The sequence below is a fragment of the Pelodiscus sinensis genome, chromosome 1 (assembly GCF_049634645.1).
Source record: "Pelodiscus sinensis isolate JC-2024 chromosome 1, ASM4963464v1, whole genome shotgun sequence".
Lineage (NCBI taxonomy): Eukaryota > Metazoa > Chordata > Testudines > Trionychidae > Pelodiscus > Pelodiscus sinensis.
Window position 1 is genome coordinate 125,723,100 of NC_134711.1, and position 17,539 is coordinate 125,740,638.

Consider the following 17,539-nt stretch of genomic DNA (forward strand, 5'->3'; position numbering starts at 1 on the left):
GTCAGGAAGGCAGTTGATAGAAGAATGCTGGCAACTAAGTAAGTTAGGCTATGTCTACACTACCCCGCTAGTTCGAACTAGCGGGGTAACGTAGGCATACCGCACTTGCAAATGAAGCCCGGGATTTGAATTCCCTGGGCTTCATTTGCATAAGCGGGGAGCCGCCATTTTTAAAACCCCGCTGGTTCGAACCCCGTGCAGCGCGGCTACACGGGGCTCGAACTAGGTAGTTCGGACTAGGCTTCCTCGTTCCACGAGGTGTACTGGTAGTTCGGAATAGGAAGCCTAGTCCGAACTACCTAGTTCGAGCCCCGTGTAGCCGCGCTGCACAGGGTTCGAACCAGCGGGGTTTTAAAAATGGCGGCTCCCCGCTTATGCAAATGAAGCCCAGGGAATTCAAATCCCGGGCTTCATTTGCAAGTGCGGTATGCCTACATTACCCCGCTAGTTCGAACTAGGAGGGTAGTGTAGACATACCCTTAGAATGGTGTTTTGATCTCATTCTGTGGGGTTGTTTAAATATTTAACTCTTAGGAATTAGTTTCTGCAATTCTTCAGGACATACAATTTACTCTGGTATCAGCTGACAGGGACAGTGCTAACTATATTGCACTGCCATGAGGGGTATTAAAAAGAAAGCTATATCTTTCCAGGGCCAGATGTTTCCATAGGGATTTCAGCAAATAAAGTAGATTGTTTTGGTGCTATTTCAATAGGAGTCCCCTCTTCTTGGTGTTAGAGCCCTGACAGCTGCTTTTGCTTGAGTGATGATTGTTAATTAGTATAATTAGGTCCTTTCCTTCCTTAAGGAGGAAACTCCTATTCTTGCTTCATCAGTCAAGATGCAGGAGCCAAATCTTAGGAATTACCTCTACTTCCCTAACACATTGAGTGCCCAAACCCTCCCCATCAGTCCAGGATGCTGTGTGAGGAAGCCCACTTAGTGAGGGCAAGAAAAAGAAGTTGCTTGACTGGAAAGGATCAATGAGTTGCTCTCCCCTTGTGTGTGCTGTGCCTTTTTTTCCAGACTTAGAGCTGGATTTTCAGAGGCTCTGAGTACCTATTGTTCCTAGTGACTTCACTTGGATTTGTCAGTGCTCAGCTGCTTTGCAAATCAGGCCCTTAAAAGTTCTCCTTGCCCTTAACATTGGTCACAGAATATGGGGTTACCCAGAATCTCTCCTAAATGGTGCTCTCAGAATTCTCATGTGTGGCATATCTGTGAAGTGTTTTGCAATAAGAGCAGGGGACGTGCCCTGCAGGATATGCATAAGTGCAACCTTAACATGTCAGACAAACTCTCTGTCACATTGAACCCCAGGTTGACTTCTTCTGTACTGATACCCACCCCACACATACACCCTGTGTTCTCCAGCCAGGCCTTCCACTCAGTTACTGACCCTCCCATACCCCTAAGCCAACCAAGCCATGCACCTTCCCCCTCCTGTTGATCGAAAGGCCAAGTGAACACACTGACCAAATGTTCTTCCCAGTAACAAGCCACTCCCACTCATCCTGACCAAGCACTGCAAGTTGTCTTGTTACACAGGTTCCAGCCACCATAATCAAACTGAAAGCTTCAACCCAGCTGGCTTAGCATTTTATACAAGAACCAAGGGCCTAATTGCAGATTTGGATGACCTTGAGGAGGGGCAACAGGATTTCCTGGTTGTATTTGGGGCTACCTGAAAGCTCAGCACCCAACTGGTTCACAAATGGGAAGAGAAGGAAATCTTCCTGGGCAGGTGCCAGAGACTCTCTAGAGCTATCAGAATGCTGGCCAGCTCAACAATAAGCATCCGAAATCCAAGACACGGGTAAATACAGGCAAGGATGTCACGCTGTCTAAGTGCTGCAGTTGTGCCTCAGTGCTGGGGACTCTCAAGCACAATGCTGTTTTAAAGCAAAGCTGTTGCATTAGTATTTTTATGGGGTAGGTTCCTGGATAATAATTTTTTATATCAAGAAGCAGAGGAATCTTGCTATTCTGGGGGTGCCCAATCGCTGGCAAATCCTACTTGCATCATCTGTGTACTCTCAGTTTTTGGGGTGCTGATTGCTGTTATTTGACATGATGGCTTGCGCAATCTCATATAGTTGGGTCCCCTGCCTATAGTGTCAAACAGCCTCCTTGTGCCTTAGGATTAGCCCATCTAGTGGGCTGTGTTCTGTTTGCTGACAGGGCCCTGGTGCCTCATTTGTCTCCCAGAAACAGCCAGCTCCTGGTATCTCTGCAGCAGCTCTTCATAGACCGGACTGCTGTTCCTCAAGGCGAGTCTCTGGGCTGTCTCCTGATAATGTGGTTGGAGACTGGGGCAAGGCAAGTCCCAACAGTCTCTAGTTGCAGGTTTGACTGGTTGCAGCTGGACATAGAGAGATCGCAGGCCTCTTCCTGCAATCAGGTGTTTGTATCTGTCCAAAAGGAAAGGAGGATCAATGCATTAAGTTTCCAAGCACAGAGGTACCTTGCATGTCTTTTTCTGACTTAGCTAGCTGTCATAGGATTGGAGGGATTAGGACCTCACTGTTAATACTAATTTTCTCTAAAGAAAGGGGTAATATACTTGGTTACTATGCTGCACTGCTGGATAAAGGTCTCCCTGTCTTCTGGAAAACATTGTTCAAGACTGATCCCAGTTACAGGAATGCATGCCTGCTCATAGAAGTACAGATGTTTAGCAAGCTCCCCTAATCGATACTAGCAAGGAGTGGTTCTGTCCTATAGCTAGGCTTGGCTAGAACCTCCTAGTCTGCAAGGAATAGGCATCCTCCAGGGGTTCCAGCAGGCATAGCAATATGTACGTGCAAAAGGGAGAAAAAACAAAGAGAATGAAGGTTCTACAGAATTTAGATAATTTGGCTTCAGTTTGCCAGTTACTGAAGTATCACTGTGAGCATGCAATTGTTTAAGCTGCCTTGTGGCAGTTTGAGGAATAATAGGATGGAACCAAGGGCACATGTACACAGCTGGGCAAAAGTCGAATTAAGCTACACAACTTATGTCAATTACATAACTGAAATCAAAATAATTTAATTTGGCTTTTGCACTGTCTACACAGCAGGAAGCTGAAGGAAGAAAACTCTTCCTCCGACTTCCCTTACTCCTCGTGAAATGGGAGTTACAGAAGTCAGAGTAAAAAATCCTCCAGCTTGCCATTACTTCAAAATAAAGGCTTACTGTGTAGATGCGCTCTTTGTTATTTTGGACATTATTCTGAAATAAATTACATTATTTTGAAATAACACTGCTGTGTAGACATAACCTCAGGGAATAACATTTAGGCAGACTATCAGGTGGGGGCAAAACTTCCTGATGGAGATATGCTTTAGGGCAGCTGTAAAATAGTCTCTCCAGGAAGTAGTGGAAACCCCATCATGTAGGAATTCTTAGCGAGGCTGGACACAGCAGCAGGAAATGTACTGTAATGAAAACAGTACTACCTGCAGAGATAAGCCAATGCTTGTCAGACCTAATTTCTGTGATGTGAGTGCTCTCTAGTGGCCATTCAACGTACAGTACTTACTGTTGGCATTCTTGGGTTCAGAATGACAGGAACTGGGGTGTGTCTCAGCCAGGATGCCACAGCAGGACAAAGTTGCTTATTGGTGTGGTGGAGCATCTCTCTTAGAGTTAGGTTGTTCTAGACTCCCACCCCTTGCCTGGAGGTGAAGAACCCCCCTTCAGCCAGGGGTGTGCTGAGGCAGTATGTATGACTTACTACACTGTCCTTTTTCCAGCACCCCAGTTTATTGCTCTGCAGAAGCACAGATCAGTGTACGTTCTTTGCAGAAAAGTATTAAGAAGAAATATACAGCGTTGAACCTCAAAGCTATGGTGTGCGGAGCCCTTGGATGTTGGTGTTAACATTTATCAATCAGCCTAAGAGACAGTACCATACAACTTCTTAGTAAATAACTATGTAATATGTACACAAATCTTTGCAAACGGTATTCTGAATATTTTTGAACAACTTAAACACAACCATTCAAGGGCCAAACTATTGGTGCTATTTATCCAGACTTCCTCTGTTTTTGTGGCTTCATATATTTCATTCCTATGTTTCAACAGAATAAATCAACTTTTATACTTTGGTACACACACAGAGATACATTCCCCTATGATCTTCTCAAGGAGAGAATTTCTCCATCCCTGCGGTATGAACAAAATGTAGGAGTATGTCACCTAATCTCCAGAGCCCAAGGAGGATGGCAGCTTCTTGGCACCCCTCCAAACACCTTAGAATCAACTCAGCAAAACTGTCTGATGAATTCCCATACCATAGCCAAGTTTCCATTTCTAGAGCTGCAGCTGCTGTCCAAAGCTGCACAGGTATTAGGACACAGCCTCCACAGCAGACACAGCTCTTGGTTCTGCACTGATCAGTAGCTAGGTCCAGTGGGCTGTTGGCACTTCCATATTCAGTTGTAAGTGTTTTCTTCTGAACTCTCATTGGCTCTGAGCCCAAGCTCTGACCTGAGCCACAAATTCAAAGCGCTGTTTTTAAAGTAGCAGGGCTCACGCTGTGAGTCTCTGAGCACAGCCCAAGAGGCTTGCTGAGAAGACATGCCACAATGACCTATGTCGCTATGCTTCCTGCCGCTGCCATAGCATCTAACTGAACAGCATCTTTGTCCTCCAGCAGGAGGAAACCTGTCCACAGGGGTATGATCTACTGGCTCTCTAGCCAACTAGGACTGTGCAAGGGTGGGGATGGAGAGACCCTTTCCTCCTGTCTATCCATTCCCTAGCCAGTCAGGGCTCTGCGGGCAGGGATGATGTTAGTGGCTCAGCTGCAGGAATGTGGAGTGTCGGCTCTATGTTGGAAGTGCCGTTCCAGTCCAAGGATTAAAACATTGCTTGAGTGAGTTCTTAGGGAGCTCACATCCCAGGTGCTTGGCTCTGTAGGGACACGCTTTCTCCTCAGAGCATTTAGGTTAAGCCTTTTGGAGAGAACCAGGCTGTCCTTGGTAGAGGCAGATTACAATGTATTGGGGCCCCTCACAAAGAACATTTGGGCCTCCCATATGCCTCTTGCCCTGGGGACCCATCATCTGTTCCACTCCTCCCCCTGGGGCCCTATCTCCTGGCCAGGCCAGAAGTTGCAGTCAGGCCATAGTAAGAGCCACCCTGGGAGCCTGGACCTCTATGGGGAGACCCAGCCCCTTCACCTGTCCTGGGCAGTGCACCCCAAGGAACAGGAACATGGACTAAGGGCTGCTCATAGGCTCCCTAGCCCTATACCCAACCTTCTAATTGCATGAAACCAAACACCCTTGCCTCTTCCCATGCCTACCCCTTCTCTGAAGCTCCCACCCCTCTGTCACTCACTCTCCCTGCCCTCACTCACTTTCACTGAGCTGGGACACAGGGTTGGAGTGCTGGAGGTAGTGAGGGCTCCATGTGGGGCAAGAAATATGGGTACAGGTTGCAGGAGGGGGCTCTGGGCTGGGAGGGAGTTTGGGTGTAGGCTCCAGCCAGGCAATGCTTATCTCAAGGAGCTCCTGGAAGTGGCTGGCATGCCTGGCTCCTAGGCACAGAGTGGCCAGGCAGTTCTACACATTGCCCATGCCTGTGGAGACCACTCTAGAGCTCCCATTGGCCACAGTTCCTGGCCCATGGGCACTGTGGAGCCAGCACTCAGGGCGGGAGCAGTATGTAGAGCATCTAAGAGCTTTACTTGGCAGCCATTTCTAGGAGCTGCATGGGGCCAGGGCAGACAGGCAACCTGGCTTAGTCCCGCTGTTTCATCAACTGGCGCAGTCAGTGGAGCTCACCAGAGCTGCCAAGATCCCTTTTCAGCCTGACAACCCTACTCCCCATTTCAGCCCAAGTTCCCTGGGCAGCTCTTCCCAGGGCCTCGTTCCAACTTCTGGCCTGGACAGGTGTGGAACTCCAAGGGAAAGAGAAGGAGCAAACATAGGGCCAAAGTTCTGGTGCTGGTGCTCCCCCATGCCAAAACAGGTTCCAGCATTCCTGCAGAGGCCCTCAAATGGCCAGGACTGCTGGGAATAGATTGCATGGCTCTATGCAGTAATCCACCATAAGACCTTGGAGAGCTGAAGACAGAATCAGGTTGGGTAGCAAAGAGAACTGAAGAGTGTGGCGCTAAACAGAAGGGGCTATTGATCACCATTAACATGGGGTTTGCATGGGGAAAAGGTGGTTAGAAAGAGGCTCTCTTTCTATTTCCTTTTCCCTGCTCCTCCTTCCATAGCTCTTCATCTATAACATCTCAGTGCTTTCCAAAGAAAGGGAAGTATTATCTGGGTACATCTCAGACTGTGAATTCCTTGCTGTTACAGAGACCATTGGCATTGCTCCATCCCTGCTGTTCTCTGCTAGTGATACACGTAAGTGTAATCTCCTAAGGGTTGGTCGACTTGGCTCTCACCTCTAATTCTGGTTGCTGGGTTTAGTGTGGGGATGACTGGGTGACGTTGGTGGCCTGTCATAGAAATGTAGGATGGGAAGAGAACCTTGAGAGGTCACCAAGCCCTAGACCTGGCACTGAGGCAGGACCAACTAAACCCTCTGGCGTTAGAATCTGTGACTCCTTTATCCCTGTTTTCCAGAGGTGAAATCTGAGGCATAGAGCACTGATGACTGTTGCCCAAGATCACACAAAAGACTTGGGGATAAATGCTCTTCTAGTCTTGTGCACAGTCCCTAGGAACTCAGAGGCTCCTGTGTAGGGGAGATACCACCAGGCTACGTCTACACTGGCCCCTTTTTCGGAAGGGGCATGCTAATTTTGAAAGTGGGAATAGGGAAATCCGCGGGGGATTTAAATATCCCCCGCGGATTTAAATAAACATGTCCGCCGCTTTTTTTCCGGCTTGGGGAAAAGCCGGAAAAAAAGCGTCTAGACTGGCCCGATCCTCCGGAATAAAGCTTTATCCTCCAGAATAAATACTTTGAAGTAGGAATAAGAGATCCTCCGGAATAGGGCTTTATTCCGGAGGATCGGGCCAGTCTAGATGCTTTTTTTCCGGCTTTTCCCCAAGCCGGAAAAAAAGCGGCAGACATGTTTATTTAAATCCGCGGGGGATATTTAAATCCCCCGCGGATTTCCCTATTCCCACTTTCAAAATTAGCATGCCCCTTCTGAAAAAGGGGCCAGTGTAGACGTAGCCCCCAATGTTATCACCAGGATGTAACCCAGGAATTATAAAATCTGTGTCTTGATAAAATACCATCTGCCCAGCTATTCAGTACCAGACAATGGGCAATGCCAGATGCTTCATATACAGTTGGAAGCCCACCTACCACCAATCCTTTTTGAACTGGTGACTAAGTTTCTATGGCCTGCCATGTTCTCCAGAGCAACTGAACGGGAATGGGGAAGTCAGTGCTTCTTACCGGTTAAACTCCTTAGGAGGCAAAATATTTCCCTGACTATTTAGTGGAGGTGCTCGGCATTCGCTCATTATCTTCAGTCGCTTGTATTCCTGTAACTCTTTCTGTATTTGGGCCATAGCTTTTTCTTTATGTTTCTGGTCCAAAAATAGAGTTCCCTGTGTGATGAACTTGAGGTAAGTATTCTCATCCATCTCTGAAGGAGGAGGGACAGGGGGTTGAGGCATGCAGTATGTCCTGGCAGTTGTAATCCATCGCCACACATTGCTGTCGTAAGGGATGTCTGGCCTTGAAGGGAAGAGTGGTGGCAGCCTCCCTACATCCAGCCAGGTGTGGTATCCCCAGATGTGCCAACAGCATGTGTCTTCCCAGGGGCAGCGCTGTTTCTGATGAACCTTGATCTTGGCATCTGTGCATGGTGGTCTTGCAACTGCCAGTTTATGATAAGCTCTTGGGGAAAAACCAGGCCATGCTGTATGCCTCTCTTTACACAAGAACTCAGGTTCTGCCCAAGTGGTCATCTGCAAAGAGATCCCAGACAAGTCCTAGCTGGGGAAAAGCAGGGAGAAAACATTTGATAAAGCCAGTCCTCGGTAAAGATCTCTACCATCTCTGTGTTCTTGCCATAGCTTGCAGCTTCTCAACTGAGCAAAGTCAGGTACAATTTGCAGTGTTCACTGTAAATTTTCTCCACACAGGCCTGCCAATTCCCCTCAGTCCTACCCTGCACCATCTCTGCTGTTCTAGCCCTGGGTTCCCCACACAGCCCTGCCAGTGCCCCCTCAGTCCTGCCCTGCAGCCCCCCTGCTATTCTAGCCCTGGGCTCTCCACAGGAGAGAAAGAAAGCATCTTCCACTGTTTTCCTCCAAGAGAAGAGGGAGGAGACTCAGTTCACATTTATCCTTTAGCGCACCTAACACTAGAGGGAGTGTCCCATAACTTCTGTTTACTGAGGCGATATCTAGACTATGGAGTTTTTCTGGGATACCTCTGGTATCTCAGAAAAACTCTGTGGTGTCCAGGGAACGCATCTGCTCTTCCAACATATTTTGCGGAAGACCAGACGCTCTTTCGGAAGCCCTGTCCTCTTTGTGCCACGAGGAAGAAGAGTTCTTCCGAAAGAGGAGGTTTTTTCCGAAATTTGGCCCAGTGTAGAGGGGCCAAATTTCAGAAAAGCCTCTTCCAACAAAACTATCAGAAAAAGATACGCAAATTGCAGAGCGCAATTTGTGTATCTTTTTCTGATAAAAAGCGGCAGTCTAGATGTAGTCTTAGTGTGAAGGTATGTATCTTCTTGAGGGACCAAATGACCACAGAATCTGTCATCAGAGAGAGCTTTCTGCTGTTTGCACTCTCAATACTTTCTCCCCTGTGCTGACTCTTTGCTCCATCACTTCCTACGCCTTCCTTCCCTCTATACATCTTCCAACTGCCTTCCTCCCTGTCTCCATCCCTCCCTGGTCATTTGTTTTTCCAGCTGGCTAATCTACTTCTAACAGTGAAAGGGCTGAAATAACAAAACCAAAAAATGGTGCCATCTTGTCATTCACTCTGCATGTATGCTCCATCCCTCTCCCCTACCTTCTCTTTATACTCTCTCTATTGCAGGCTGCTTTGGGACAGGGATTGACTGTTAGCCTGTTTGTACTGTGCCTGGCACAAGGGGGTGCTGTTTTTTGCCCTGGGTACTACAATGAGAAATGTTTAAAAGTCACCAGCTTTGCTATAAACAGTACAACTTACAAAAGATTCATTGCAAAGCGGCATGCAAATACAGTGCACACCCTGCCACGATGAGTCCTGTGTAGCATCTTACCTAGAACTGCATGCTCTCTGTGGATATTGTGTACTGCCACTCTGGGGGAAAAGGAATCCAATTTCCTCTTTAGATATCTACTGAGTTTGTAGTTTGATACCCATAGGATTCTGGAAAATCATTCTAAAAAGCCTCTAGAATGCCATAGAAAATGAGATCGTCTCTGTCAATGTGGAATTCAATTCAGAATTAGGTCCCCTGCTATGGAAAGACCATTCTATCCAATCAACGGGTCTCTTCCATAAAGGAAGAATTTCAGGAACAAAAGTAATATCTGCAGACTGTAAATTGACAGTCTTGCCATAAGCACCTTTCTAGAGATGTTTCCGTTTCTTTCTCTCCAGGCAAGCTGCTTGGGCACAAAGAAGGGCTTGGAGGCAACTCTCTTCGGACAGACACAGCCGATTTCCCAAGAGCTCTAGCTCTGTGTGACATTAGTATGTGTATTTGTTGTTATGGCAACTATATCTCGGTCGTACTTACACAGATTTTCTATAACACTATTGGCAATAGAGCACAGTTCAGACTCACCCCACAGATGTTTACCTTCTGAGGTTTGCAATTAGACAGTGATGCCTAGGTCATAATTTTGAGAAACAATCTAAGATCCTCCTCCTTTAGGTGCATTACCAGCCCAGCTCCAGAACGGCAGGTGATGGGGATTTGTAAGTTTCATGTGAACAAAAACAAAATGCTGCAAGGCTCAAAGAATCACAAATGCTAAAAAAATATTCAAAAGAGAAAAACTCCTGACTTCTTGGCTGCTTGACTTCTCTACATCTCACTGCTGCTTCCTCTTTCTTCTTTTCATGCCCTGCTGTCCAGTGCAGAACTAGGATTTCCCTTTAGGCTCTCTTGTTTTCTCATCTGCCCTTGGGCCTTGGACCTGAGAGCTGCACTGCACAGATCAAATTTCACAGCAGTCGCTTGTGATGTCATGTACAGAGAACTATGACTTCAGCTGGCACTGAAGCAGGAGCAAATGAACTAAGGAATCTTGAAAGGACATTTGTGGTAAAATAAAAGGAAGAGAGCCTTCTTGCCCTACAAATATTGGCAGCTTTGCCTCTAAATTGAATGTTTTTTTTCATTTAGGGGCAAAAGCAAGACCTAGCACTTCATCACCTCAAAGTTCTGTAAAGGCAAGTGTGTCTCCGACTTAGAGATGAGGAAACTGAAGGTTCAACCAGAAGTTATGGACTTGAAGCAGGAACCATATAGTGAAATTCTCTGTCTATGAAATAGAAGTCAGACCAGACAACCATAAGGGTCCCACCTAGCTTTAAAATCTCTGAGCTAGGCCTGTTGATGAATCATAGTTAACTCACGTGATTAACTAAAACATTAATTGTGATTGAAAGTTAATTATGATACACTATTTTAACAATCAAATACCAGTTCAATTTTATTAAATATTTTTGATGTTTTCCTACATTTTCAAATATATTGATTTCAGTTACAATACAGAATATGCGTACAGTGCTTACTTTATATTATGTTATCTAATATATAAAGGAGAATGTTTGTAAGTTTGTGCGCTAATAACTTGTACGCTATAAGAGCTACCTCAACCAAACTTTGCATGGGATAACCTTTCCTCCAGGAGAAGGTTTTACGGTACTGTTGGACCCAATTGGGCCCAAGCTCAAGCTGTAAAAATAAAAATGTAACCCACCGCGCTATGCTGCAGGGGCCCTAGATCCCGTGCCTGGCCCCTAGCGCCATCCAGGACTGGCCCCCTTCTGCCTTCAAGGTTACGTAAGTAACCCTCTTCCCCCCCTCCCCTGTGCCGGCATGCAGTGCCCCAACTCCCACGTGCACAATGGCTTGGGCACCCGCCCTGTCCCCTGTGGCACCTGTAGCCCCGGGCACGAGCTGGGGCGCCCCTCCCACATGTAACCTCCCCTCCACCCAGGGTCGCACCCGCTCTTCCCTCTCCCCCTCTCCCCCCCGGGCATGACGCAGACCTATATTTTAATCCCTATAGAAATCAGTGCAACTTTTCTACCATTCAAAAAAAAGATAGTGGACTACTGTTTTTCTACATTTTCTTCCTCCGGTTTCCCGAGCAATACTGGGTAACTCCACCTAGTATAGTCATAAAAGAAAGTATTCTAAAGCATGAGAAAACTCATAAGTGACATTATTTGCCTAAGGTATATCCCAATAGAGTTGTCAGATATTCCTATTTTATAGGGACAGTCCCAATATTTTTTTCCCCTGTTTTTCCCCCCTCACAAACCACACCATTCTGATTTTTCACATTTGCTATTTGGTCACCTATTCCTAATAGGACTGACACATTAACTAATGCCAACTTATGAAGACTTTGCCCTCTAACAGGAACTTTACCCAACCATCTCAGGGTGCTTTACAAATATCGTGGACCTGATTTTCAAATCTGCTGGGTAGCCCAGGCTGGAAATCAAGTTTGGGGTAGTCTGGGAATCCAGCACTAATTATCAAAGTCTTGCAACATTCCTAAAAATAGCTCCATTTTATTATCTTCATCTGACAGGTGGGGAAAGAAGAGAAGTTAAGTGACTTCTCCAGGTTCAGACAAAAAGGAATAGCCAGTTTGGGGAAACAAATCCAGGTGACTTGATTCCCCTTTCTTTAACAGGGACATGACATTTCTTTTCAGGGAGTTCCCAGACTACTGATTGGATGACTCACCTCTGGAGATTCCTACCACCCTCTAATCTCTGCCTAGAAATCTAGCTGCTCAACATGGAAAGAAAAACTGAATTTTAAAGAGGTTTCAAACAAAAGCCTCAAATAAAATTGACATGCCTGAGGGTAAAAGCTTTTTATTAATAAGATATTTTTCCTTGCAACGTTGTGTGTGATGCACACACCTCCAACCGAGGAAAGCTGAATGAGGCTGTAGATGCCTTGTGATTCTGTCCAACCAGCTTTGCATTTGTAGTTACCAGAACAACTTGTGCTACTCCCTTTAAATGGATGGAGTCTCATGCCTGAGGGGCAATAGGGCTAGCTTTGGGTTGGTTCTTTTGGTTTTGCCCAGCTGTATCCTTGCGTGCCCGTACCTTCAATCTGCAGGTAATACTGAAGCATTGTAAAACACATAGATCGCACTGGAGAGGGGCTTTGTAAATAAAGAGTAAACCTGTCTTTGTGGGTAGAACAGGAATAGGCACTGAGCCTGAAAGACTCCCTCTTAGGGACAAATTTCCAAAAGATCTCACTGCCCAACATCCAAGCACTTAAGAGCCTTCATTTCCAAATGCTCAGCTCCCAGGAGCACCCATTGTTTGCAGACCAGGAAGACGCGGAGCAAAGCCGCGGAGGGGCTCGGGCAGCCCAGGCGCGCCTGGGCTGCCCGAGCCCCTCCGTGGCTTTGCTCCGCGTCTTCCTGGAGACCCCCCAGCAGACCAGGGAGACACAGAGCAAAGCTGGGGAGGATGCAGGCGGGACCGCTGCGCATCTCCGTGGTCCCACCGTCCGGGTTTCCCTGGTCTGCTGGGGGGCGCAGCTAGTGCGCCCCCCAGCAGACCAGGCTTTTCTCGCCTGGGGTAGAGCAGCTGGGGCTGCTGGGTTGGTCCTGCAGCGCCGCTCCTCGGCGCTACTGGACCAACCGGGCAGCACCCCAGCTGCTTTTCCCCAGGTGTCCCCAAGTCAGCCGCTGCTTAAACTGATCAGCGGCTGACTACAGGAAGCCCGAGGCAGAGTTGCTCTGCTCCGGGCTTCCTGGAATCAGCCACTGATCAGTTTCAGCTGCTGACTTGGGGACACCTGGGGCAGAGCGGCTGGGGTGCTGCCCGGTTGGTCCCCACAGCGCCGCCCCTGCGGGGACCTACCCGGCAGTGCCCCAACTGCTCTGTCCTAGGCGTCCAGATTCAGCTGCTGTTGAAACTGATCAGCGGCTGATTCCAGGCAGCCCAGGGCAGAGCAACTCTGCCTCGGGCTTCCTGTAGTCAGCCGCTGGTCAGTTTCAGCAGCAGCTGAATCTGGAAGCCAGTTCCGACTTACATACAAATTCAACTTAAGAACAAACCTACAGTCCCTATCTTGTACGTAACCTGGGGACTGCCTGTATATATTTTAGGGCTGTCAATTGATGTGCATTAACGCGTTCATTTTTTAAAACACTTTAATCTCAGGCATTAATGCTGCACTGCCCCTTTGAAGCTCCACTCTGGCACTTCAAAGGGGCAGCGCTGCACCGAGCTGAGGTCAGCTGGGACTCCAGCTGATCCTGGGCTCCCGCAGTGCTTTCCCTTTGAAATGCCACCACTGCATTTCAAAGGGGCAGCTGCACTGAGCCTGGGGTCAACTGAGAACTCCAGCTGATCCCAGGCTTCTGCAGTGCTGCCCCTTTGAAACACCACTGCAGCGTTTCAAAGGGGCAGTGCACGCGATTAATCTCTTGACAGCCCTCATATTTTTGTTAGTCTAAGGTGCCATGGGATCGCTCATTGTTTTTAAAGTTACAGACTAACATGGCTACTCCTCAGACTTTTATTGTGAAAGTGCAACTTACAAACATAGATTTATTTTTGTCACAGAAATACACTCAAAATCAGAACAATGTAAAACTTTATAGTCTACAAGCCCACTCAGTCCTATTTCTTGTTCAGCCAATTACTAAGACAAACAAGTTTGTTTACATTTCTGCAGGGGAGCCAACAACCTTGGCAGGCAAGGTGGTGGGGGGTGGCAGCGCCATGCTCCCAGAAGTAGTGGAGCCTTGGGTGGAAGGGGTGGGGCTTGGGCAGCCAGCTGTTGGAGCCTCCCAGAGCATACCATGCCAGTCCTCCTAGCTGCATGTAGCACACGGCATGGCATTCCAGCAGTGATTTAAAGGGCCCAGGATTCCAACTGCCACTGATACATTAGGAGCAGCGATGGTGGGAAGCCCTGGATCCCTTTGAATTGCCAGGCACTGGGGCAACTGCCCCCCTTTATTCCCCCCCCCCCCATGTTGGCGGGCCTGTCTTTATGGGAGATAATGCTGCCCGCTTCTTATTTACAGCTGTGAGTGCAAACAGGCTTCATGTGGCACTTTTGTAGCCAACACTGAAAGCACTTACGTGCCAGATATGCTAAACATTGTATGCCCCTTCATGTTTCAGCCACCATTCCAGAAAATGTGCTTCCATGCTGAAGATACTTGTTTAAAAACTAATGTGTTAGTGACTGAACTCCTTGGGGAGAATAGTATGTCTCCTGCTCTGTTTTATCCACATTCTGCCATATATTTAATTGTATAGCAGTCTCAGATGATGACCTAGCACTTGTTCTTTTTAAGAACACTTTCGCTGCAGATTTGAGAAAACACAAAGAAGGCACCCATCTGAGATTTCTAAAGAGACCTACAGCACTCGACCCAAAGTTTAAGAATCTGAAGTACCTTCCAAAATCTGAGAGGGACAAAGTATGGAGTATGCTTTCAGAAGTCTTAAAAAAGCAGCACTCTGTTGTGGCAACTACAGAACCCAACCACCAAAAAAAGAAATCAGCCTTCTGCTAGTGGCATCTGATTAAGATGATGAAAATGAACATGTGGCAGTCTGCATTTCATTGGATCATTATTGAGCAGAACCTGTCATTAGCATGGATGCATGTCCTCTGGAATGGTGGTTGAAGCATGAAAGGTATCTGGCACATAAACATCTTGTGACATTGGCAGTGCCACATAAATGCCTGTTCTGTCTTTCAGGTGACAATGTATACAGGAAACGGGCAGAATTATCTCAGACAAATGCAAACTTGTTTGAGCAATTGGCTGAACAAGAAGTAAGACTGAGTCAACTTGTAGGCACTAAAGTTTTACATTGTATTAAAATATAAAAGTTATTTTTGTACATAATTCTATTATTTTAAGTTCAACTTTTATGGTAAAGAGATTGCATTACAGTACTTGTATGAAATGATTTTAAAATACTATTTATTTTGTTTTTAAAGAACAAATATTTGTAATAAATATAAAGTGAGCACTCTGTATACTTTGTATTTTGTGTTGTAACGGAAATCACTATATTTGAAAATGTAGAAAACATCCAAAAATATTTAAATAAAGGGTATTCTATTATTGCTTAATGTGATTAATCACACACATTTAATTGTGTGATTAATTGCAATTAATTTATTTAATCCTTGGCAGAGCTAGTCTGAGCATCGACAGGGGAAAGTAAGTGAGAATAAAACTCAAGTCTGCTGTCTCTCAGACACATGCTCAATTCATTAGAGTACAGTTCTCTGGCAGGCTTGTCATGTGTTTAGCTCTTTGCTGCCCATACCATTGAAGTTAATGGCGAAACTCCCTTTAGGCAAACACTTCATTGCTTTTGAAAATCCCACTTTTAGGTTTCTTGTGCCTTTCTACTTAGATCCATCAGCACAGTGGTTCTCAACCTGCGAGCCATGTGCAACCCATTAAGCACACAGCTCAGCTGTATGCTAAAGGCTTAGGGCCCGGTCATGGCTGCCCTTGTGCATGTCAGGCTCCTGGCTGCTGCCCAGCTCTGTTCAGTAGAGTCCAGATTGCTGGCTGCTGTCTAGCCTCACTCAGCAGGCTTTGGGCACCTGGCTGACCCTGGCCCCACATGGAGGAGTCGGAGTTCAGGCTTCTGCCCAGGCTTCAGGATACCCCCTGGGCCCATGTGTGAGACTCTGAGGTCCTGGCTGCTGGCTAGCCCCAAGCCCTGCACATCAGGGTCAGATTCCAGGGTGCTGGCTGCCCCTTGGCCCAACAAGGTTGGAGTAAGTGCTGTTATTTGCCCTAGTGGGCTCTGGTGTGCTGGCTGACACCTGGCCTGGCAGGGTCAGGGTTGGTGCTGCCACCTGGCCTCATGCAGCAGGGTCAGGATTCCTGCTCACCCTGCATAGCGGGGTCTGGGTCCCTGCCACCTGCCTGGTACTTTGCTCTGCCTCCTCCTGGCCCCACTTTGTGGAGCAGTCTCAGGGCAGAGGGCACTAGGCATAGAGGTTGAGTGGGGTTAGATAGGGGAGCACTGTGGTTCTCAACCTGCCACCCAGAAAACACTTTGTGGGTTACAATGGTAAATAGCTGGAGAACCAGTTTTAGTATTTCAATGTGAACTGAATAGTGAAGTTGCATTTTTCATTCCCAAACCAGTTGGATCTGATTGTACCCTCTTTTCATTTCTGAATTTTCTACAGCCGGTCCCCGACTTGCAAACGGTCGAGTTACAACCGTTTGCATTTACGACCATAGCTCCCATGGAGTAGTCATAAAGGCGGTCCCAGAGTTACGAATGCGACGCGCACTTATGAACAGCGCGGTCGCTATGTAACTCAATGGGGTCCGAGTTACGAACAGATCGAGTTACGGCCAAGTATTTGGTTTGTAACTCGCGGAGAGGCTGTATTTGAATGTACATTAGTGAACAGAAGCTGTTTCACCTTGCATAATTCCTCTTTTGTTTGTGCCAAAAGAGACCATAAAATCAGATACGCTTTTAGGCTATATTTGTAGAGACATCACATCATAGAGTGAGGGTGGATAACAATATGACCACGCTTGGCATATTCTATTCTGCACAGCACAGATGTAGGAGTGAGAAACCAACAGCAAATGTGATTATGTAGTTAGGAAGTGACATCTGAGGAATGACCCATATACATGGGTCTTAGGCAAATGACCACTAAGAGAGAAGCATGAAAGAACTTAACTGCAATTTTTGAAAAGGTATATAGGTAAATATGGATTTTTAAATCTCAAGAGGAGGAGGGACACCCAAAACTTGTGTAGGATGTTTTCTAAAGACAGGGAAGATATACTTAGCAGGCTGGGAGACCCCATACATCTTAGTTTTATAAAATCAAAGGTCATGGTGGTAGGGCTTCTCTATGAATACTAGGAGAGAGGATTTATTTAATGTGGTACAAGGAGATAATATAATCAGACAAATGCCCTATTTTCCTGTCCACTGACTTTCCCCATGAAAATGATGGAAGCTACATACGGAAACCACAACTAAGGAAACAATCCTGTATTAGTCCCAAGGGCACAGACAACATGGGACCCAATATCTTTAATAGTTACTTCCCATAATTTTCCTAATGGAATACCCCTCTGCACTAATGAATATGAGTAGGACTGGATTATATTCAGCATTCTATTCACTGAAGGCAGAGGCAAAATTCTAAGAATGGTATCTGACCAAGCTGCAAGGGTTTTATCTCCTTACCAATAAAACAAGGGGATGGGAAAATGTTGTTATGAAGGTGGAATTGTGCTAGGGAAATCTTAGACTGAACCAGTGCAACCACTCAGAAGAGATTCAAATGCCACCCAGCTGATGAGCAGAATTCTTTGCTTCCACTGGTAGTGCACATTTGCACATGTCTCTATGCACACAAAAATTGTATTCTGCACA

The 17,539-nt window shown here is 46.7% G+C and overlaps 1 protein-coding gene across 1 annotated transcript; it reads right to left on the reverse strand.

Moving 5' to 3' along the window:
- Positions 1-2,153: 2,153 nt before the first annotated feature.
- TEX52 (testis expressed 52) lies at positions 2,154-9,844 on the reverse strand. Its single transcript, XM_075931003.1, has 3 exons — positions 9,705-9,844; positions 7,361-7,906; positions 2,154-2,412 (listed from the first exon to the last, which is right to left on the reverse strand). The coding sequence occupies exons 2-3, from the start codon at positions 7,876-7,878 to the stop codon at positions 2,154-2,156; spliced, it is 777 nt and encodes a 258-aa protein (XP_075787118.1). The 5' UTR covers positions 7,879-7,906; positions 9,705-9,844.
- Between the last annotated feature and the right edge of the window lie 7,695 nt (positions 9,845-17,539).